Source organism: Myotis nattereri (assembly GCF_964212035.1).
Source record: "Myotis nattereri genome assembly, chromosome: 3".
NCBI lineage: Eukaryota > Metazoa > Chordata > Mammalia > Chiroptera > Vespertilionidae > Myotis > Myotis nattereri.
In genome coordinates, this window is record NC_138077.1 from 126,104,996 (window position 1) to 126,128,366 (window position 23,371).

At 41.0% G+C, this 23,371-nt stretch overlaps 1 protein-coding gene across 1 annotated transcript in view; it reads right to left on the minus strand.

The window, feature by feature from the left end:
* The window catches only part of F13A1 (coagulation factor XIII A chain), a 188,057-nt gene that overhangs the window by 116,955 nt on the left and 47,731 nt on the right, over positions 1–23,371 (minus strand). Inside the window, exon 4 of the mRNA XM_081087925.1 lies at positions 2,461–2,712. Coding sequence (XP_080944051.1) covers positions 2,461–2,712 — 252 coding nt within the window. The remainder of the gene's footprint in view (positions 1–2,460; positions 2,713–23,371) is intronic.

Consider the following 23,371-nt stretch of genomic DNA (forward strand, 5'->3'; position numbering starts at 1 on the left):
GTTCTCCACAGATGACTTTGCTTTACACTTCACCGAGCAAAAGAGAATCACAAAGTGGCAACAACGTCATCCTCCTCCTTGATTCTAGAAACCCATGCTTTCACCCACCTCCTGCTTTATTCCTGTCACAATGGAGGGTGGACAGCTCCATCTGTCAAGCCCTTCAGATCTCTGTTCCCTGCATCCCTCCCCCTCAAAGATTCCACTCTGGAAGTCAGTGCTTCTCAGCCTTGGCTCTAAGGATCCCTGCAAAGCTTTGTAAGGACCCCAAGGCCCATGCTGCTCTCCAGACAAGTTACCTCAGGATGTCTGAATGGAAGACTGAGGCATCAGTAATTTTCAAAGCTGCCCAGGTCATTTCAATGTGCATCCAAGAATCTGAGCCACTACCCTCTCTCTGGGCAGCAAGCCCTTTTTCAGATTTGTCTCCATCACCATAAATTATGCCTACTCTCTACTGTTTTAAAAAATTCTCCTTTGATACATCACCATCTTGGTGTCACAGAAAGTCTTCCTGAAGGAAATGGCAATGCCTATTATCTTCACTCCCTCACCTTGCATTACACTGTAGCCCATGGCCACTTCTCTGGCTTCTTTCTCTAATAAAACTATCCTTTTTATTCCCTAATTTCTTGTGCATTTTCCAAACACATGGCCACTGTCTTTCCTTATCATTCAGCTCATCAGCAGCACCCCAAGGAACTGATTGCTGCCTTCCTGAATCAACCAATGTATCTGCCTCTGTGACAGCAAGTTCTTCTGATTGCAGCTCTGGAAATGGCAACCCAGTTGGTTAAACCAGATACATAGAGTAATGCTTTTTCAAAAAATATATTTTTATGGATTTCATAGAGGAAGAAAGAGGGAGAGAGAGATAGAAACATCAAAGATGAAAGAGAATCATTGATCAGCTGCCTCCTGCATGCCCCACACTGGGGATCGAGCCTGCAACCGGACATGTGTCCTGACTGGCAATCTAAACATGACCTCTGGGTTCATAGGTCAATGATAAACCACTGAGCCATGCCAGCTGGGCTACATAGAGTAATTCTTGACTCCACCTTTTCTTCACCTCCCATGTTTAATCCCTCTGCACTTTCTGTTCTAAGTCCAAAGTAAATCGCCAATCCATCTTCTCCTCCACTCCAGTGCTACCACTGTAGTTTCTGTTTGGTATTTAAAGTTATCTCTAACTTAATATTTTCAAAATCTTAGTTTGTCTCTGTGCCTCAGTCTTTTCAATCCTGCAAATAACATCCCATTCACTCAGCTGCAGAACGCCTTCTATCTGGTTAACAAGATGACTGTAAGCAGGAGTGCACCTTTGAACTGCCCATGGGCCAGTTAACACGATACCATCAACCTTGAACATCTGTCACATGGATAAGGCTATTTGGTACAAGATAATAGGGTTGGTGGGTGGGAAGTATAGAATTAGCTAGTGCCATCTGCCAACATTTGTGGACGAGATAATTCAAAGAAAAGGTCAGTAGGATCCAGGTTAATGTTATATAGAAGTAGAAAACACCTCTCACAAACAACAGCCACTCAAAATTAACAATACTGTTGAGTCCTTTTGGAAGATTTTAGAGAGCAATGCATGTGGGGTAGATGATGTGAGAAGTCTCCCACGCGATGTCAGATTTTACATGTTTCATTACTTATTTCTCAAGATCTAAAAGTGGTTCCTTTCCCATCAGTGCTGCTGCCTCTGGAACTAAAATCAGGCCCATGCCAGAGTGGAGGCAGAAGGATAGACATAGGCATGAGGAGGAACTATGGTGCAGAATTGAGTTTTTAAACTGCATTGATAGAGAAATTCTTGGACTTGGTTTCATTTATTTAAGTAAAACTAGGTTAAGCTGCTGTAGACAGAAAGAAGAATCAAAATAGCAGCAGAGATTAAGTTGTATCCCATTAAAATAAAGTTATATGTTTGCACATCCAGACTTATGGCTTATGAAATTTGCATCCACTATGCATATAAACAAATTTATGGGATCATTAGACCTTAAGGCTGTCTATTCTTGAATTAGATAGTGAAATTAGTTCCACAGGATCAACTTTATTGTATTTTTCTGAAGCCAGATTATGGATCTTAATAGGTTTGAAAGTCAAGTTTCATAAGCCTATTTTGTTCACAGAGAAATCACAAACACAGAGGTCATGCCATAAAACTATAACTTGACAATTAACTAATTGTGCAACTTTAGGCAAGCTTTCATTTTTTCCTGGAATAAATGTATAGCAGCATTAATGTTATGTATACAGGTTTTGTTCTCATATAGTTTAAGGACAAATTTCTCATTTTTTTTTCTGTCTGTTAATAGTGGTGGGGAGGGGAGTGTATGTAGAAAAGAAACATGTCTTCCACAATAATTCTGCTATAACTTCAAAAAAGAGAAACATCGTAAATATATGAATTGTTTTTAATGATAAAAACAAACGCCTGCCCTTTACCTTCACACCAAGGATTGAAGAGAATGTAGGTGTCGGTTTCTGGGTTCCGGCTGGTGCGGAGTATACCATAGGGGGTCCAGACGGCAATGTACATGCGGAATTTCCCCACAATGCACTCCGGGGAAGACTGGATAGACAGCCGGACAGACCTGTCCTCTCTGCTGATGACTTTGGCCCCCCATTTGCCACTTCGCAGCTCAGGAACGACAGGAACTGGGATGTAGGTTCCCTTGTTCTCCTGAGGGTAGCGCCCTATGCGAAGAAAGAACAAGTGTAGTGTTGAGTAGATTTCACAAACCAATTTTGTCCTCATTCTGCCACCTTACAGCAGAAGGTGGAAAAAAATTTACTGTATTACACTTGAAATCATAAGAATTGGGTTGAATATAATTTCTGCTCCCAACTACCTACATGATGGTAGTCCATTTTCTTAACTTCTTTGAGGCTCAGATGTGTCATGTCTAGCTAAAAAGCAATAACAATTTGTATAGGAATTTTAATTGGTTGATTAATAAGATATAGAAATACTAATCTGGAATGCAAAAACAAAAACGGAGTTTATTATAGAGTACTGTGAAGTTATCATTCCCTGAAATTCTGCCCTCTAAAAAGGTAGAATTGCTTTTTAAAGGACATATTTTTATTTCCATTCTGTATGTAATTGTATTATCTGTTATATTACCTATAATAACATTATATGTATAGGTTGTCATATGCAACCATTTTCATACACAACCAAAACACGTGTTTATTGTCAGTCTCATTAACATCGTAAGCTTGTGTCATAGGCTAGAATTCAGGCTTCTGAGGCAAATTATCTAGTTCCAATCTTGGCTCTGCAATTTCCCTAGCCTTGCAACCTCTGGCAAATTACTTGACCTTTACAAATCCCTCTTTTCTTCTCTTTTTCTTTATCAGCAAATGAGGGTAATAATACTATCTAAGAATGAAATAAAATAATACAAGTAAGATACATAGGACATAATTCCTCATACATAACAACTTTTTAGCTGTTATTTCAATAGAAGATTAAACGTTGTTATATTTTACAATGTTTTCAGACTCATCATACTTTACATATAAACTATCTCAGGGTAAATCTTATTTCTCTTTATTAATGCATTTAGGACCAAATTGTTATTTCATATGTTAATCTCATAACTATGTTTTACCAATGGGTTCCTGAAAAATCAGTTTCACTGTATGTGGAAATTCAACCTCCCAGCATTCTTTAACTCTCTTACTTACAGTTTAATTTATAGCTTAGTTTATAAGGTAATCAAATGCATCAATAATTTAAACTGAGGCAGACTTTTAAGTTATACATATTTCCAAACATATTCAATATTTGATTTTTCTTTGCTTGAAGAAAATACATATCAGACTAAGTGTGTACATCATTTTGATTGTAAACAGAAGAAACTTCAAGAGTAAAACTTATTCACTTTAGTTGTTTTAAACAAAACATGTAGAGGATACTACATTAAAACAAACAAAAATGATGCTTCATGTTGGCATCTGAAATTGCTGAGGTCTTTAAAGTATTCTTTGGTCCATGGACTGTTGGGATAGAGCCTTCTGAGGTGGTGGTTGCCTAAGTTACTCTAGTGAGATGCTTAATCTTAATGAAAATAATTTACAGTGTAAGACAGGGAGAAAGATTAGAACCCCAGTGCTTTGCTGTGTTAGGGGTATCTGTTAATCACCACTCAGAATGAATGTTATTGTAAATCTGATAAAACTTTAAAAATGGTTGTCTGCCAAGAAGTGACAGTGTCTAGATGGTGTTCTTGGGGCTACAGGTCTCAGCTTCTGAGAAACTGCATGAAATTCTACCTGAAAAAGCTGATGGTTTCAAATGCACTTCCATCCCCATATTTCCTGGACATGCTCCTCTCAGTGTATGGTCCACTGGGGGCTGTGTATGCCCCCCCGGAGGCACTGTTGCCTTCTGTACCCCCATCATTGCTGATGTGCAATCAAAGGCAATCTTGCCAGCTGAATAGGACCATGATTCACTTATTACAGTAACTCCCAGCAGCTGTTGTCACGAAATACTAGCTTGGATTTAAAATACACAGTATTAAACAGGACACAAGTTTAGTACAAACATTCAGAGATAAAGTCTATGCCATAATGACAGACTTAGATGTTTGTTTGTTGTTGTTTTTTTAAAAAAAGGATGAAGGAGATTTTAGAATGAATTACATAAGGACACTCCTTCGGGAATAGCAAAGAACTAGAATATATGTGAATGTGCCGTGTGCCGTGTGCTGTGTGCTATGAACCTCAGCATCACCTTTGTACAGCATCCACGTTTGTTGGGAGCATTGAAATAACTAAGACAATCACCAGTTCCCATTACTACATTTCAAATCATGATTTCAAAGACTCATATTAAATTTGACCTATCAAATTCACATGATACAAAGAAAAGTTGGCTTTGAACCCAGACATGACCTAATTCAAAGACTAGTTTGTTCGAACATTTTGCATTTATACAGCAATGTTGCCGACTGTGTGGTAGGAGTTATTCTAAGTGCTAGAGACACAGCAGGGAATGACAGGCTCCTGCGATCACAGAAAGAGCCAGTCCCTGAGCTGTTTATTATGTGCCCGTTACTGCTTCACTACTTAGGACAAACTGTGTATGTGGGGGGATCAGTATCATTCTAGTTTGATGAAATAGAAAACTAAGACACGGGGTTGTTCAAGGTGATGCAGCTAGTAAGTAGTGGAACTGAGATTTGAACCCAGTCAGTAAGGCTTGAGAGCCTGCGATGTTAGCCATTGCTCCACAGCAGTTATATGCATGGAGAACGCTTGCAGTTGGTGAGAACTATGTTCAAGTTATCACTTCACAGTTAGTTATTGGTGATGCCTTGGGCAGATTTCTTAATTGTCTGAGCTTTCATTTTCTTGTCTCTTTGCAGTTTAGTTCTGGAAATGGAAAGAAAAGAAAATTTAAAATATAATGAAGGCCCGACTGGTATGGTTCAGTGGATGGAGCATCGTCCTGCTGACTGAAGGGCCCTGGGCTTGATTCCTGGTCAGGGCACATGCCCAGGTTGCGGGTTCCATCCCCAGCGTGGGGCATGCAAGAGGCAGCCAATCAATGATTCTCTCTCATCATTGATGTTTCTATCTCTCTCCCCCTCTCCCTTCCTCTCTGAAATCAATAAAAATATATTTAAACAATAAAATATAATATAGTGGAAGCTTTATGCCCGGCACGCCATATTGGGTGACTCAGGATATATTTATTGTTTGGTGTTTGAAACCGCTCCTGGAAAGTAAACATAGAAGGAAGAAGAGACCATTTTACCTGCTCTGGTTCTAAATCTGGAGAAAGGTGGGTGGCCCAGGGAAAGGCAGTCACTTTTGTTGAGGGGACTGTTGTGGTCACAGGGAAAGCAGCCTCTGTCCTAAGTGTGGGTGTGGGCTGAGCACTCGTCCTCCCTCAATTGAACCTTCACTTAAAGTGCAGAGAATCGTGGTCATAGTTGTGACAAGAAGGGCAGCCCAATGAATGGCAGTCATCACTGCTATCCCCCTTCTCTCTGGCTTTCTGATTTCTCAGCTCCAGGAGTTCCAGGAAGCCAGGATGGGTTTACCAACTTCCAACAAACCTATAGAACCCAAATCTGCTTTCAAGGGCCTGTTTACTCTACATTTCAAAGTCTGGAGCTTACTAATATTTCTGTCAGGAGAACTTTATACAGGCCACACACACATGTACACTCACACACACACACACACACACACAATGATGTTCATTATTAACCAAAAAGCCTTAATGATTCTAGAATTATCACGAAAGAATCACCTGAGACCTGTAACTCACTCATAATTTCTGACTTCCTTAATCATTTACGGTAACTGTAATCTCCATTCATGCCCCAGAGCAGGAGCTGGATAAATAGAGTCCAGGGGCCAAAGGTAACTTGCCACCTATTTGTGAATAAAGTTTTATTGGGAGACAGTCCAGCTCATTCATTTGGGTATTATTGTGCTACAGCAGCAGAGGTGAGTAGCTGTCACAGAGACCATATGAGCTGCAATGCCTATTTGTATTTAGTATATTTAGCATGTGGCCCTTACAATAAAACTTTGCCCACTTTCCTTTAGAGAATTTTACAGTTTACTGGAATGATTTATTATAGACACAGAAGTCTAAGACTCAGAAAAAAATACCATCACCTAGTTTTTCCTTCCAAAGAAAAATTTGTTACTAAACCAACAACAAACATCTGCCCTATTATTAGGTCAACATTTAGTTTCCTTAAAGCCTGCGAGTTAAATTCCTCAGTCTTGTTCCACTATACATAGCTAAAATATTCAATTTTATTAGTGTAAAAGCTGTCAAGGCCTTTCACATGGAGATGGAAATAAAGTGACAGGAATAAAGGTTTGTTTCCTTGGGTCCCTACAACAACGCTGTGTGGGAATTTTCACGGGTGGGAAACTGAGGCTCCATGAGCTTGTCACATGCAGGACATCATGTAACAGGGAGCGTGACTGGGGCCGAGTTCTCTGCACTGTGAAAGCTGTTCTCCTTCCTCAGCATCATGCTGCTTCCACGAAGGTGGAAGGGTGCTGGAGGGATTAGAAAGATGAAGGAAGCCAAGAGGAAAAGAAAGTGGGGAAATCTGAAGGATATGAGGCAAGAGGAGAGTGAGGGGATACACGATGGTGGATAGTAGATGTGTACATCAGAAAAAAGTTTGGATCCAAGGGCTTACTGACTGGTGGCGAGAAAGAAGACCCTGCACAGAGGGTCTCAGGGCTCCTAGGGAGCTGAGTTGGGCAGGTTTCTAGAGTGAGGGCAGTGACTGGAGGGAGAAGGGGGAGCAGCACCGATGACAGGTCAGGCCACGTGGCACCGGACAGGCAGATGGCAGCGAATCAGGGACAAGCGGTGATTACACTCATTCCAAAGGGAGAAAAAAGAATCCACATCTGCAGGCCTTTTCATATTCACTGTATGGGAAAGCTGATTATTGATGTGAGACCTGACATGTCAATAGCACCTCAGGGTATTGTCGCCTGCTCTGTTACACCATGTTTAATTCTGAATGTAATGATTTCAGTGGCAGCACTGGGGAAGGATTTGCCATGATTGAATCGTGAGCAAGGAAACTGTGACAGAGTAGTATTTCATTTCACTAAAGAGCCCTTCTCACCCCCAGGACGTGGCATGTTTAAGAAACCACAATCGGGCTGCACTCCGGAGCACCCATACATCAACATCCACGACTGCCGCCTATCAGCTGTCCGGGACCAGCTTGGGTGAAGCCTGCCGTACTCAGGTGAGCATGTGCACACGTTTGCTGAGGTGTATATGCCTAGAGAGAGGTTTTGTTTTCCCCAACCCCAAATTGTGTAATTTTTGTGTTTAAAAACGTGAGCAAGAAAAATAGAAGCAGGACATTTAATATCTCCAAAAGATCCTCATTGTATTTTCAATAATATAGACTACTAAACATGAAAAATATAATTACCAATTGCCTTTTTTCATACTTATCTAAAATTGGTGCCATCTTCCCAAGTGATCTAGAAATTAACATACACTTTTAGTTTAAATGCTGGTTTTAATCTGTAAGTTATATTTGAGGCCACAGAAATACTATTTATTTGTAAGGCAAAATTTGGCTAGATCATATGCCTATATTGGAATCCCCTCATGCTTTCTTTAATCGCATTTTTTCTTTTCTCTTCTCTCCTTACAAGTAACTGTAGGAATACAGAGGAATGCAACTACTTTAATTCCTTACTCCATCCTCCTGCCTGCACCTCCCCGCCCCCCCCAACCAAGCCTGGAATCAGGCAAAAGATGGTGAAAATATTTTATTCCTTTAAGATTTTATTCTATACCAACCTTGGCTCAATGGGCCTGAGCTTTTTCATGGCTTCTTCACATTAGTGTTTCTTCCAAGTTAGTAGGAGAAATCTACCTCCAGCTCAGACTCAGCTCTGTGATTTTGGGAAAACCCACTCTCAAACATTCATTTCATATCTGAGAACCCACTGCAGGCAAAGCTGTACATAGATAGTACCCCACAGAGGAATGTGTTGCATTTCACAAATTATTATTTTTTATTCATTTGATGGCTTTGCAATATTTTCACATTAAAAACACATCCTATGTGGTGATTAGGTTCCCAGGATGGCCACTAATTAACATAGGATGGTCAGTACCAGTGAATATTATTGCTAATGGAATGAATCAGACTTCCCCTCGCTCGTGTCTAGAACCTGGAAGGACGTACTCAACATGGAGAGGTAGGTCCCAGTAGCTGACAAACACACACCTGTCAGTCACTTTCTCCTGATGCTCTGACATGAAGAAGCTCCTACATTAGGGCACCCGATTTCCCGCATCTCATGGGCATCTCAACTGTAAATCAAGTGGCCGTGATCTGTGGTCTCCATACTATACTTAGTGATAGTAACACTTCTGGTTGTGCAAGTCTTAATTAATTACCAGAAAACCCCAAACAAAACCTTTTCCCTTTATTTACTTAGACATCTATTTTTCTCATTGAATTGAATTAAAGACATTATCTTGTTTGTCCTTATAGCCCCACAGGATGTCACAATGCCTTACACCAAATGGATGCCAATACATGTCAATGGGACTGAACAGAACCTTTCGCAGATGCCCAGTCCCGTTAAACACATCAGAGAGACTTGAGAAGGCCTGAGAGGAGATGCCTGCAGCAAGCCCACCATCACTCCAACCGCCCTTCACACGAAATAAAAAATTCTAGTTCTAGACTTTTTCTTTCAGAGGGTGTTTTTCATTCAGATATAAATACATTTAAGCTGAACTCTGACTCCACCTAACTGCAGACTTTCTTTAATAGTGAATTCTTCTAAACGGATTGTCTCCAAGGAACTCATGAATATGTCATGTCTCCAGCTGGTAAGGTAAATTTCATGATGTTCATTCATTTTTCCATTTGATTCATTTGTTTTTTTCCCCAAGACACACCATTCATGTTCAAAGTAATCAATCTATCTCCAAATGGGCCCTGGAAGGATTTCTGTGACAGCGTGATGCATTGGGCAGAGCTGGAAGCATGAGGCAGTGCCTTGTGAAGGGAAACAAGCTTGTTCCAACAGCCCCAGGATGGAATATGGATGCAGAGACCAGGATGGAAGAAGTCCCTGAATAGTTTTTAGAAACATGAGGTTACTAACTACAAAGACCAACAAAAAAAGGAAATAATCAAAAAGGCACAGAAATCTCAGATGATAGCAACAAAGAGGAGAGAAACAAAAGTGGTTAAGCAAGTAATTTAGTAAGGACCCCCAGGAACCTGCCCTTTCTATTTCACCCCTTATTCTGTATAGGTGTAGATGTATAGACATAGATACATGGATACATGGGTAAACATAAATGATGTTTCCTAAAGGAAGAAAGCTGTCTGGTGCTCTTATTCTGTGGCTCCAGCAAACTGGGGAAGGAAAAGGAAGCTTCTTGAGGAAGGGACTGCGTTTTAAATTCTTATACCCAGTGGCTTGCGTGATGCTTGGAACATAGTAGGTGTTTAATAAATAGTTGGTAAATTAAAGGTAGATACTTTTTAAGGTGTCTTGTCTACCTTGATTTTATTTCACTTTTCTTTCAATCCTACCTCATTCTTTTCTTTTGCATGTATCTGTCCAATTTTTTCAACACCATTTGTTGAAGAGATTGTCTTGACTCCATTGTATGTTCTTGCCTCCTTTGTCAAATATTAACTGAGCATAATGGCTTGTGTCGATTTCTGGGTTTTCTGTTTTTTGTTTTGTTTTGTTTTGTTTTGTTTTTGTTAATCCTCACCCGAGGATATTTTTCCACTGATTCTTAGAGAGAGTGGAAGGGAGGGGGAGGGACACAGAGAGAGAAACATCGATGTGAAAGAGACACATCGATTGGTTGCCTCCCACACATGCCCCAACCAGGGCTGGGGATTGAGCCTGCAACTGAGATATGTGCCCTTGACTGGAATGGGACCCAGAACCCTTCAGCCATGGGCCAATGCTCTATCCACTAAGCCAAATTGGCGAGGGCTACCTCATTCTCTTAAAACCTTTTGGAGTAGGGTATAATTTTGTGGAATATATATGAAACTAGCACTGTGCTAGACTCTGAATGATTCAGAAAAAATAATAAGGTGACCGACTGATGCTGACCGTCCTCATGAAAAGCACATGCCTTCGATGGCCAACCAAGGCCATAATCTGGATATGAAGAGATGAGACCCTGGCTCAGGTGGCTGCCAGCAACAGAGAGAGGAAGGAAAGGACAGCAGATAAAACCTTCAACACCACTGAGATAAGAGTTTCTTCATCTGTGAAATAAAACTATAGTGCTCCTCTGACAAATTTGACTCACATTTGAAATGTGCCCACAGCATGTCAGGCTATAGCTGGGATTATTGGCCTGAGGAGCAAGGTGTGGTGGGGGCTTCGGAAACATAAATTGTCACAACTGGTGGGTGTAGTAGAAACCCAGAAACTGCCTACAAAAGTCTGAAAGACCCCTCAGAGAATGTGGCTTTGAAATATGATCTTAAAGGTGGACAAGGTGGGGAGGAGCCTTCCTCACAGAGGGAATAATGCAAGCCTGGAGCCCAAGGGAGCCAGGAGACTCTCAGGACACCTGTGGCAAGAGAAGCAGCTGACTTGAACAGGAAAGCCCCAGGGACCTTTGATGCCGTGCAGAGGTGTTTAGGCTGCATCCCAGGAGGGGCTGGAAATGGGGCAGGAGCCACTGAGATGCTCTAAGGGCCTATGAGATGTGCACTTACTTCAGAAGATTACTGGCTGCAGGATGGAGAGTGATCAGGAGCGGGCAAGAGCAGAGCCAGGAAACCAGTCAGAGGCTGCTGAAGTTTTCAGGCCAGGCATGACAGTGCCTCCAGAGGGATAATGATTGGCTCTGGCAGGTGGTAAGTGGAGATGTACAGAGTAGAAGCAGCGAGCTGGGTCAGAAATGAGATGCTGGCTCTGAGTGAGAGGGGCTGAGCCAAAGATAACCTCAGATTTGGTTCATTCTTCACCAAAGAGGTTGTGAGTGCCGACTAGTTGCCAGGCACTGTTTTAGATGTCGGGCATACAAGCAATCTCTTCTAACCCTAGGGGTCATGACTAAGCTCATCCAAAGCCTGGATGAGCATGCTGTTTTGAAGAGTTTGCTCCAAAAATTAGGGACTGGTGTGGTTAACCGCTATGCGGAATTACTCATGAAGCTGGTGTTCTGGAAATTCCCTTAACCACATGTGTATGTAACCTCATTTGAGAGAAGACAGAATATCTTTAGTCTTTAAGAAAAAAAATAATTAATGTAACATCTCAACTATTTAGACAAACTTGGTTATAAGCATAACACTACACTGTGAATTTGTTTATAGTACTGACCCAATTCCCAGGGAAAAGGAAGAGCAGGAGCTAGAGAATTTTATTTTGAGTTCCAGATTGTACACTGCGAACTAGTAACTACTGTCTGTGTTTATCTACTGTGCCAACTGGCTGCCTGGTTGCTCTCTGACCCAATGCCCACACCTTCCAGAACCCTCTTTTTGGTTCCACAAGAAGCCCTATTCCCAGGCTCCTTTACCCTCTGCTTTTACTTAGTTTAGCCAGTGAGAGGCTTTGGAGACAGAGCGGGGGAGACACCAAGGTGAGTCCCCTTCTCTCTCCTTCCTGAGAACCCAAGTCTCCTTGGTGCTCCTCTGCTGTGGCTCCAGCTCTTAGCTGGCTTCTGGGTTTTGGTGGGACCTCCTCCTCCATGCGCCTCCCCTTCCAGGTGTGGTGGCAGTTTTTTCTGTTACTAATTCCTGGGTTGCTTCACTGTGTCACCTGTCTGACTTCTTAGTTGATCTCTCACCAGCATAAGCAATTCCTTTGAGTAAACAAACTTCTGTTGATTATAAAACTAGAGGAATTTTTATTTTATTGTCTGGACCCTGCAATGCGTCAGATATTGTACTAACACTCTATATTGGCTTTAAAAGTTTTATCTATTTTATATCTGGGGACACTGGGACTCAAAGAACTTAGTAATTGGCTCCAAGTTACATAGTTCTCAAGTTGCCGAACAATGATTTGAACCCAAGTCTGTTTGGGCCAGCAGTCATGATTAGGGAAGCTAATGAAACACTCAGTCTATTTTCCATATGTAAAGTGGCAATTATAAAAGGTAAGAATTAAATAATAATATATTTGAAGGCCATGCCATGAACTGAACAAATTATTATTACTCTCATTTTTACATGGTATCTGTGGTCACAACAGCAAAGAAAACTTACTACACCTATTTTATTTTTACTTCTGAGTATGACCACATGAGTAGTAAAGAAGGGGGCTGGGTTTTATGCTACAGGCAATTATTGAGCACCAAACCCAAATCGAAGATGGCTGCAGAGCTGCAGCCTGTGAGCCGATGTTCCCAGCCAGGGACCAGATTTACTTCTCAACTACAGAGCAATCAACTTGAAAAACCAATTGAAGAGTAGCTGATCAGAGATATTATATGTAAGGAGCACTGAAGAATCCACATGGAGACTGGTAAGAGGAGTGTAGTCAAGGAAAGGAAGAGCCCCCCTCAAGCAGGTATGATGGCTAAGAGGCTGGAGGATATCATGGCTGTAAACCTCCCTCACCCTGGGAGTGTAGGGTCTCAACCCCTTGCAGGGATCCCAAACCCAGAACAGCAGAGACTGGAAGCAGAGCCTGCGTAGCGTCGTAGCATCGGGCAGAGGGAACCAGGGGGATTCTGTCTGTCTGAGAGACTTGAATCACACCTTCCCAGTGAAGGAGCACTCCTGTTGTTCACAGTCCCAGCTTAATAAATTCGCTCTGGGCTCTGACTGTTGGAGAAGCTGCACTGCCACGTTTGGGCTCAGGGGACTGGTCTGCAGGCACACCTAGCAGTGACCTTGAGGGACCCTCTACTTTCTTGAAAGGCAACGTGCAGAGCCCTAGTTAGTGACTAAACTGTTTGGCTCGGGAAAAGGAGAAAGGTCTGTCCCACCTGGAGCACAAGGTTGGAACCCCTCCCCGTACCTGTGGAGCTGCCCAGGCTGCCCCAGCCGGCTTGGTCGGTGGCATGGGGCAGTGACACAGGTCTGGAATTTTGGGGCTATCCTGAAGAGTTTGGAGCCCAAGTGGAGCAGGAAATGTTGGTCCCCACTTTGCTGAGACCAGCTGAGGAGAGAGATCAGAGTCCTGTAAGGGGCTGATTTTCTACCCTCTCCTGCTTGGTTTGGTGGCAAGAGAGCACTGGTACCACTCAGAGCTGGGATTTTTGGATTCTGTCTCCCAGAAGGCTTCTGTCGGGGAGACAGATGGCCAAGTGCTGAACTCTGTGGCTGTACCATACGAAGGCTGTTCCAAGCTTCCTGTGAGTTCAGCCAGGCAGCCTCTGGAAGGAGAAGTAGAGCTAGTCCCCACCCCCTGCAGGCTGTGAATACCATCACCAACAGAAGACTGTTTGGTTCAGCTCTGTAAAGTCCTGAATGCCCCCACTGGGTGCAGTTCTGTGCCGGCTTAGAGAGGAACTCAGACCCAGACATTCAAAGTATGAGACCCTCAGAGGCTTTCGCCTGGAACCAGGAGGAAGTGCTTACCCCTCCTGCAGGTTGGGCAGGCAACATTCTGAATCAGAGACTCTTTTGATCTATCCCCTTGAGCCCAGGGCAGCTGAACCTGCTCCTGCAGAGGAGACTGCAGGCTGTACCCAACCTGAACCTGCAGCAAGTGCCCTTAAGAAGTAGAGTTAGAGTCTGTGGTAGACTGAGGTGTTTGGCTTTGAAGCAGAGACTAATTTCCCCTCATTGAGCACCTGACTGTGTAATCTCTAAGCAGGGGGCCTAGCCAGAGCTAGGCTAGACTGAGTTCATCCTAAAGACTCTTTGGAAGGCTCAGGAGGAAGACTCAGGGGTAGGTGGGATAATTTATAGGTGGGTGCAGACCTCAGGGAACCTCAGTCCAACCACACATCGACCCCCAGCTCTAAGCTAAAAGAAGCCTATAGATGTTATTTGTAACTGGCCTTGGGCTGCCTATGCATAGTTACCACTCTGTTCGCCGTTTGTGTCTATGTCTGCTAAACTTGTGTGTTCATGGGAGGGGCTAGGGTGGAGCATCAACTCATGAACCCAGAGGTCACAAGATTGATTCCCAGTCAGGGCACATGCCCAGGTTGTAAGCTCAATCCCTAGTAGGGGGCATGCAGGAGACAGCCTATCTATGTTTCTCTCTCATCAATGTTTCTAGCTCTCTATCCCTCTCCCTTCCTTTTTCTCTAAAATCAATAAAAAAATTAAAAACAAATAGGATAGTTTAAGGATAATATGAAACACAACAATATCTGCATCATAGGGGTAACAGAAAGAGAAGAAATCAAGCAAGTGGTAGAGACCCTGTTTGAAGAAATGACAGATAACTTCCCTAGCCCTGGTGAAGGAAAAAGTCACACAAGTTCAGGAAGCACAGACAGTCCTAAAGAAGATGAACCTAAGGCACATAATAATAAAAAATAGTCAAGATTAAAGACAAATAAATAATCTTAAAGGCAGCAAGAGAAAAATAGTCACTTATTTAAAAGGGAATTCCCATAAGGCTGTCACCTAATTTATCAACAGAAGTACTTCAGGCCAGAAGGGAATGGCATGAAGTATTCAAAGTAATGAAAAGCAAGAACCTGCAACCAAGACTGCTCTATCCAGCAAGGCTATCATTTAAAATCTAAGGCAAAATAAAGTGCTTCCAAGATAAAAGAAGAATAAAGGAGTTTATTAACACCAAAGCGTCATTGCAATAATTGCTAAAGCAACTGCTATAAAAATAAGAATAAAGAGAGAGAGAGACAGACAGATAGAGACAGAGAGAGAGGAACATAGGCATAAAGAAAATACATGGCAATAATAAAGGCCTATCAATAATAACCTTACATGTAAATGGATTAAATGCTCCAATCAAAAGATATAGGTAGATGAATGGATAAGAAAATATGGCAAATATATATGCTGTCTACAAGAGATCCATCTTAGAACAAAAGACTCACACAGGATGAAAGTGAAGGGATAAAAAAAAATTCCATGAAAATGGAAACAAAACAAAAGTGGAGGTAGCAATACTTATATCTGACAAAGTAGACTTCAAAACAATGGCCATAACAGAAGGCATAGAAGGTCACTACATAATTCTAAAGGGATCATTCCAACAAGAAGATATACCATGTTTAACATACATGCCCCCAATATAGGAGAACCTAAATATATAAAAATCTCTTGGTGGACGTTATGAGAGAGAACGACAGCAATGTAGTCATAGTAGGGGATTTTAACACCCCACTGTCATCAATGAATAGCTTTTCAAGACAAAAAATCAACAAGGAAACAACACCTTTAACAACACACTAGATCAGATGATTTAATTGGTATTTATAGAACATTTCTTCCCAAAGCTGCAGAATACACATTCTTCTTAAGTGCACATGGAACATTATAACAGATAGGCCACAAATTAGGACACAAAATAAGACTCAACAAACTGAAGAAAATTAAAATTATATTAAGCATTTTTTTCAGATCACAATGTCATAAAACTAGAAATCAACCATGATAAAAAAAGCTCAAAGATATTTAAACATATGAAGGATAATAAGATATTATTAGACAATTAATATGTATGAGATCAAGGAAGAAATAAAAAATTACCTGGAGGAGACAAATAAAAAGGAACACACAACAACCCAAGATCTATGGGGCACAGTGAAAGCAGTCTTGAGAAAGAAGTTCATGGCATTACAGGCCTACTTAAAAACAACAAGAAAAATCTCTAATAAACTACCTCACCCTATAACTAAAAGAATAGAAAACAAAACAAAACAAAACAAAACAAAACAAAAAAACAAGAAAAGCCCAGAGTAAGTAAAAGGAAGAAAATAATAAAGATCAGAGTGGAAATAAATAACATAAAAAACTATATATATATATACTATAGGCCTGGTGCATGAAATTCATGCACTCGGGGGAGGGGGAAGGGTCCCTTCAGCCCAGCCTGCAACCTCTTACAGTCCAGGAGCCCTCAGGGGAGTGGGCCTAAGCCAGCAGTCGGACATCCTTAGGGCTGCCATTGAGGTGGAAGAGGCTCCCATCACTGCTGCTGTGCTCACCAGCCATGAGCCTGGCTTGTGGCTGAGCTTCACTCCCCTTGTGGGAGCACACTGACCACCAGGAGGCAGCTCCTGCATTGAGCATCTGCCCCCTGGTGGTCAGTACAAATCATAGCAAGCAGTTGAGTGGTCTTAGCATATCATTAGCATATTACGCTTTGATTGGTTGAATGGCCGACCAGATGAATGGACAATTAGCATATTAGGCTTTTATGATATAGGATGGATATATATATATATATATATATATATATATATATATATATATATATATCCAATAAAAAGATATATCTCCAATAAAAAGAAGTACAGGCTAATATTCCCGATGAACATAGATACTAAAATCTTCAACATAATATTAGCAAATAGGATCCACCAATACACAAAAAATTCATACACCATGACCAAGTGGGATTTATTCCAGGGATGCAAGAATGGTTCAATATTTGAAAATCAATAAACATGATATACCACATAAGCAAAATGAAGGATAAAAATCATATGATCATATTAATAGAATCAGAAAAAGCATTTGACAAAATCCAGCATGCATTTATAATAAAAACTCTCAGCAAAGTGGGTATAGTGGGATCATACCTTAACACTGTAAGGCTATATATGACAAACCTACAGCCAACATCATACTCAATGGGCAAAACTTAAAAGCATTTCCCTTAAGATCAGATATAAGATGGTTTTCCTCTTTCACCACTCTTATTTAACATAGTACTGGAAGTTCTAGCCAAAGTGAGCAGACAAGAAGAATAAATAAAGACATCAAAATTGGAAAGGAGGATGTAAAACTGTCATTATTCACAGATGACATGATATTGTACATAGAAAACCCTAAAGACTCCACCTAAAAACTACTAGATCTAATAAATGAATTCAGCAAAGTTGCAGGATACAAAATCAATATCCAGAATTTGCTGGCATTCTTATACACTAATAATGAACTCTCAGAAAGAGAAACTAAGACTACAACCTCATTTACTCTTGCAAAAACAAAAATATAAGCAACCGAGGAATACATTTTATCCAAGGAGGTAAAAAACCTATACACATAAAACTATAGGACATTGAAGAAATAAATTAAGGAAAATACAGTTAAGTGGAAGCACATACCATGTTCATGGATTAGAAGAATCAACATAATTAAAATGTCCATACTACCCATAGCAAGTTATAGATTCAACACAATTTCTATTAAAATACCAATGCATCTTTCAGAGATCTAGAAAAAAATATTTCAAAAATTTATATGGAACAAAAAAAAAAAAAAAAAAAAACCCAACCCCTGGTAAGTTGCAGTAATGAGAAAGAAGAGCAAAGTTGGAGGGATCACAATACCAGATACAAAACTATACTACAGTGCAATTATAATCAAAACTGGCATAACAACAGGCATATAGACCAATGGAATGGAACAGAGAGCCCAGAAATCAATCCATGATTTTATGGTCAATTAATATTTGACAAAGGAGACAATAGCATACAATGGAGTAAAGACAGTCTCTTTCAATAAATGGTGTTGGAAAAATTGGACAGGTTCATGCCAAAAGAATGAAGCTAGACCATAAACTTATAGCCTATACAAGAAGAAATTCAAAATGGATAAAAGACTTAAATGTAAGACATTCAACCATAAAAATTCTAGAAGAAAACATAAGCAATAAAATTTCAGACATTTCTTGAAGCAATATTTTTGCTGATATGTCTCCATGGGCAAAGGCAATTCAGGAAAAGATAAACAAATGGGACTATACCAAACTAAAAGTTTCTGCACAGCAAAAGAAACCGTCAATAAAAGGAAAAGAGAACCCGCTGTATGGGAGAACATATTTGGCAATGATACATTCAGTAAGGGGTTGATTTCCAAAAATATAAATAACTTATACAACTCAAACAATTCAAAAATGAGCAAAGGACCTAAATAGACACTTCTCCAAAGAGGACATACAGATAGCCAATAGACTTATGGAAAAATGCTCAAGGTCACTAATCATCAGAGAGATGCAGATTAAAACTACAGTTAAGTATCACTTCACACCTGTTAGAATAGCTACTATTAAAATAAATTAACAAACAACAAACAACGAGTGATGGCTAGGATGTAGAGAAAAGGAAACCCTAATGTACTGTTGGTGGGAATTCAGACTGATGCAGCCACTATGGAAAGTGGTATAGAGTTTACTCAAAAAATTAAAAATGGAACTGCCTTTTGATCCAGTGATCCCACTTCTGGGAATATATCCTAAAACTCCAGAAACACCAATCAGAAAGAATATATGCACCCCTGTGTTCGTAGCAGTGTTATTTACAATAGGCAAGATCTGGAAACAGCCCAAGTGCCCATCAGCAGCTGAGTGGATAAGATAGCAGTTATACATTTACACAATGGAATAGTATGCTGTTGCAAAAAGAAGTATCTCCTACCCTTTGCGAAAGCATGGATGGACCTGGAGAGTATTATGCTGAGTGAAATAAGCCAGTCAGAAAGAGGCAAATACCATATGGTTTCACTTATACGTGGAATCTAATAAATAAAATAAACTGATGAACAAAATGGAACCAGTATATGGAAGCATGGAACAGACTAATGGGTACCAGAGAGGAGGGGATGGTGGTAACTGGATAATGGCAGTGAAGGGATTAGCCAAAGAACCTATTTGCATACCTAATGGACACAGACAATAGTGTGGTGAAGGCCAAGGGAGGGGGAAGTGGGGCTTGGGTGGAGGGGATCATTAGGGGGGAGTAGGGGAGAGGACATCTGCAATAGTGTCAACATTAAAAAATTTTAATAAAAATATAAATAAATAAAAAGTTAACCCAAAACAAAAACAAAAACAAAATCATTGAGCACCATGTAATTGCCAGCCACAGTTCTAGATACTGAGAACACAGCAATGTCAACACAGATATGTTCATAGAGCATAAACGTGAACTTATATGATATATACTATGACAAATGGAGATGAGTGCTATGAAAAAATAAAGTAGCTTAAGGGGACAGAGATTGATGAGGGTGGGTGTGCTCATGGGGAGAGAGTGGCCATAGCAGGACACTCTGTTAAGGTGACATTTGAGCAGTGATGTAAGGGAAGTGAGGAAATGAGCCCTGTAAACCTGGGGAGAAGAGCATTGCAGTAAGTGCAAAGGTCCTGAGGAAGGCGATACTCGGCATACTCAAGTAGAGCGATGTGCCTAAGTAGAGGGAACTAAAAGGAGACCCATAAGTGATCAGGTCAATGAGAACTAGGATATCAAATAAGGCCTTGTAGACAGCTGTCAGGACTTAGGAATTTATTCTGATTGATTAAAGTAGTCACTAGAAAAGAGACATGGACTACATTAAGTTATCTTAAAGACCACTTTGATTGCTTTGTGAAGACTGTAGAACAGTGGTTCTCAACCTTGGCTGCACATTAGAATCACCTGGGAATCTTTTTTTTTTTTTTTTTAATATATTTTATTGATTTTTTACAGAGAGGAAGGGAGAGGGATAGAGAGTTAGAGAGAAGCATCGACCAGCTGCCTCCTGCACGCCCCCCACTGGGGATGTGCCCGCAACCAAGGTACATGCCCTAGACCGGAATCGAATCTGGGACCCTTGAGTCCGCGGGCCGACGCTCTATCCACTGAGCCAAACCGGTCAGGGCCGGGAATCTTTTTAAAATCCTGATTTCTGGGCCTCATCCTCCAGAAATTATGGGGTGAAGGCACAACATTAGTAACAAAGAAACAGAATTTCCGGAGAATGAGGCCCAGAAATCAGGATTTTAAAAAGAAGAACAACTTGATTGCTATAAAGATCTCTTGACTTCCCACAATATTCCCCTTTTTTTAAAAAAAATATATTTTATTGATTTTTTTACAGATAGGAAGGGAGAGGGATAGAGAGTTTGAAACATCGATGAGAGAGAAACATAGATCAGCTGCCTCCTGCACACTCCCACTGGAGATGTGCCCGCAACCAAAGTACATGCCCTTGGCCGGAATCGAATCCGGGACACCTCAGTCTGCAGGCCGACGCTCTATCCACTGAGCCAAACTGGTCAGGGCAACATTCCCATTTTGACTGTTGATCATGAAAAACCCTCCAATAGAGATAATGCTAAAATGCTTTTATCCCTGGAAAAGGCAGTATGTTTGCTTAAATTTGTTACTCTGTGACATGAAGCCTTTTCTAAAAGCTGGTGTTAACCAGGGGGAGAGAACTGGACATTGTGAATAGGGAAACTTGCTCATAGAGGATGGTATAGAAATGTGGCCACTTGAAGTGTAAAGGTTATCTACAGCACAATTGTTTCTAGGGCAATCCCTAACCCTTTTCCAGCATGAGTTTAAATGAGGCGCTGTTGTTCTATCAGTCCACTGAGGGTGAACCCTACTCGGAACTAGGGATATGGAGGAAAGTGATAGGATGTTGGTGTCACATGTCTAGTTTAGTGTCCTTTGATGGATTTCATGATTGTAACCAAACTGCATACCAGTTGTTTGTCCCTCCTCACTCCAACTAGTCATGCAACACATTCAACTGGCAAAGGATGTTTCCACATATTTTGAGGTTCTGTCACCTGCAAGCAGAGCTCTGGAAGCCTAAGGCAGGTTTGGAAGGGGTGGGAAATACTTCAGACTGAAAGTAGGGATCACTGACCAGATGCAACAGCCAGCAGCTTTGGGGCCTGCCTGTTTCATGATCTTAGGCAGCTTCAGGAAGCATGCCATAAGGAATTCTCTCTTACAAGAATTACATTTTATCAGCAAATGGCAATCTGTGGAGCCAAAGCTTCATTTGTGTATGTTTTATCCATCATGTAAGTAAACTGAGGCTTGTGGGTATTAAGAGAAAGATTTATTTAGTTAAAATCATGGAAGCTAATTTAAAAAACATTATCGTTAGCCAACAAGGATAAGATCAAAAGTTTGGTTGAATGTCCTCCAAACAAAACAGGCCTCTGATGAATTTTTCACCAGAACAGTTAATTCTTATTAATGATTTAATGGCAACAACAAAAGGACAAATCATTGGCAGTTTTAACAAAATATGTGTCTGTCTTTTAAATACATTATATATGAATACAATAACATCAATTGTTAAATGAGTTTGCATTGCCAGAGATTAAACCAAATGCTAGTAAAGCAAAAACCAGCGTGACATTAGGATGCAGTCCACTTGGTATCAGTCTGCATGTGGATATTGACAATACATGCTCAATAAACATTTATTTAAACCAGTATTTACTAGTGCTAACTATGAGCAAAGTAGTATCACTTAACCTTGAGGTGACAGGTGTAGATATAAGAGATGTATGTGATATACTTTCTGTGCTCAGTGAGTTTACAATCAGACATCCAAGTTTGGTCTGTAAGTCAAGCCTGAAGACTACTGTCACATGACAGTAACAGGCCAAAAGCAGTGATTGCTGGTGGAGTTAAGAACAACTTTAGCCTTAGCTGGTTTGGCTCAGTGGATAGAGCGTCATCTTGCGGACTGAAGGGTCCTAGGTTTGATTCTAGTCAAGGGCACATGTCTGGGTTGTGAGCTCAATCCCCAGTGTGGGGTGTGCAGATGATCAATGATTCTCTCTCATCATTGATGTTTCCATCTCTCTCTCCCTGTCCCTTCCTCTCTGAAATATATATATATATATTAAAAGAACAACTTTACTAAGACATAACAAAGATAGAACCTGAAGGATGGGCAGAAAGAAGGACATATGTATTGTATTTTATGAACTTATATATGTGTGTTGATGTGTGGTTGTTTATTTGCTTATTATAGACTAGGGGCCCGATGCATGAAATTCATGCAATTGTAGGGGTCCCTCAGACCAGCCTGTGCCCTCTCACAGTCCAGGAGTCCTCGGGGGATGTCTGACTGATAGCTTAGGCCCACTCCCCCATCCTTAGCGCTGCCACGAAGGCGGGAGAGGCACCGGCCACCGCCACTGCACTCACCAGCCATGAGCCTGGCTTCTGGCTGAGCAGCGCTACCCCTATGGGAGTGCACTGATCACCAGGGGGCAGCTCCTGCATTGAGCATCTGCTCCCTGGTGGTCAGTGCACATCATAGCAACCAGTCGTTTCACCATTTGGTCAATTTGCATATTAGCCTTTTATTATATAGGATGTTCATAGTTGCTTCATGAGCTAATCACTACGTACATTTGAAAGCATCATGAAAAGAACTATATTCAAACCTGGTTTCCATAAGTGACAAACCTCAATTTTATAAGTGAATATGAAGACCTTGTTTAAACATAAGGATGTAAAGGGACCACATCCTAGGCTGGACTGTGAATCCTGACTAGGGACACCTTGTAGGAGAAGGTGACTGTTCATCATATCTCCCCAAGGCCTTGGCATATATTTCAATCTTCCCTTGTTCCCTCCAGTTACTTTTGACCTACTGATTTCCTAAATTTTTTTAAAATAAAGGTCATTGCTGAATACCTTATTATATACAGAAGAGGTTTAATTCTGCCTTCCATGAATGACACCCAAGTCCAGTCCTTTGGAAAATGGCAGTTAGAGAATTTTGTCTGAAACCTCTGTCACTGCTCTTAAACTTCAAAGTTTAACTCCAGGCTTGAAGCATGTATTTTTAAGTTTCACATTACCTGCTGAGTGGCCAAATAATCCTTACTTTGGGACTTCCTCTAGGCCTGCCTTCCCCGGAAGCTTCTGGTCACCCAACATCTCCACACTGCAACCCATAAAAACAGCCATTTGGCC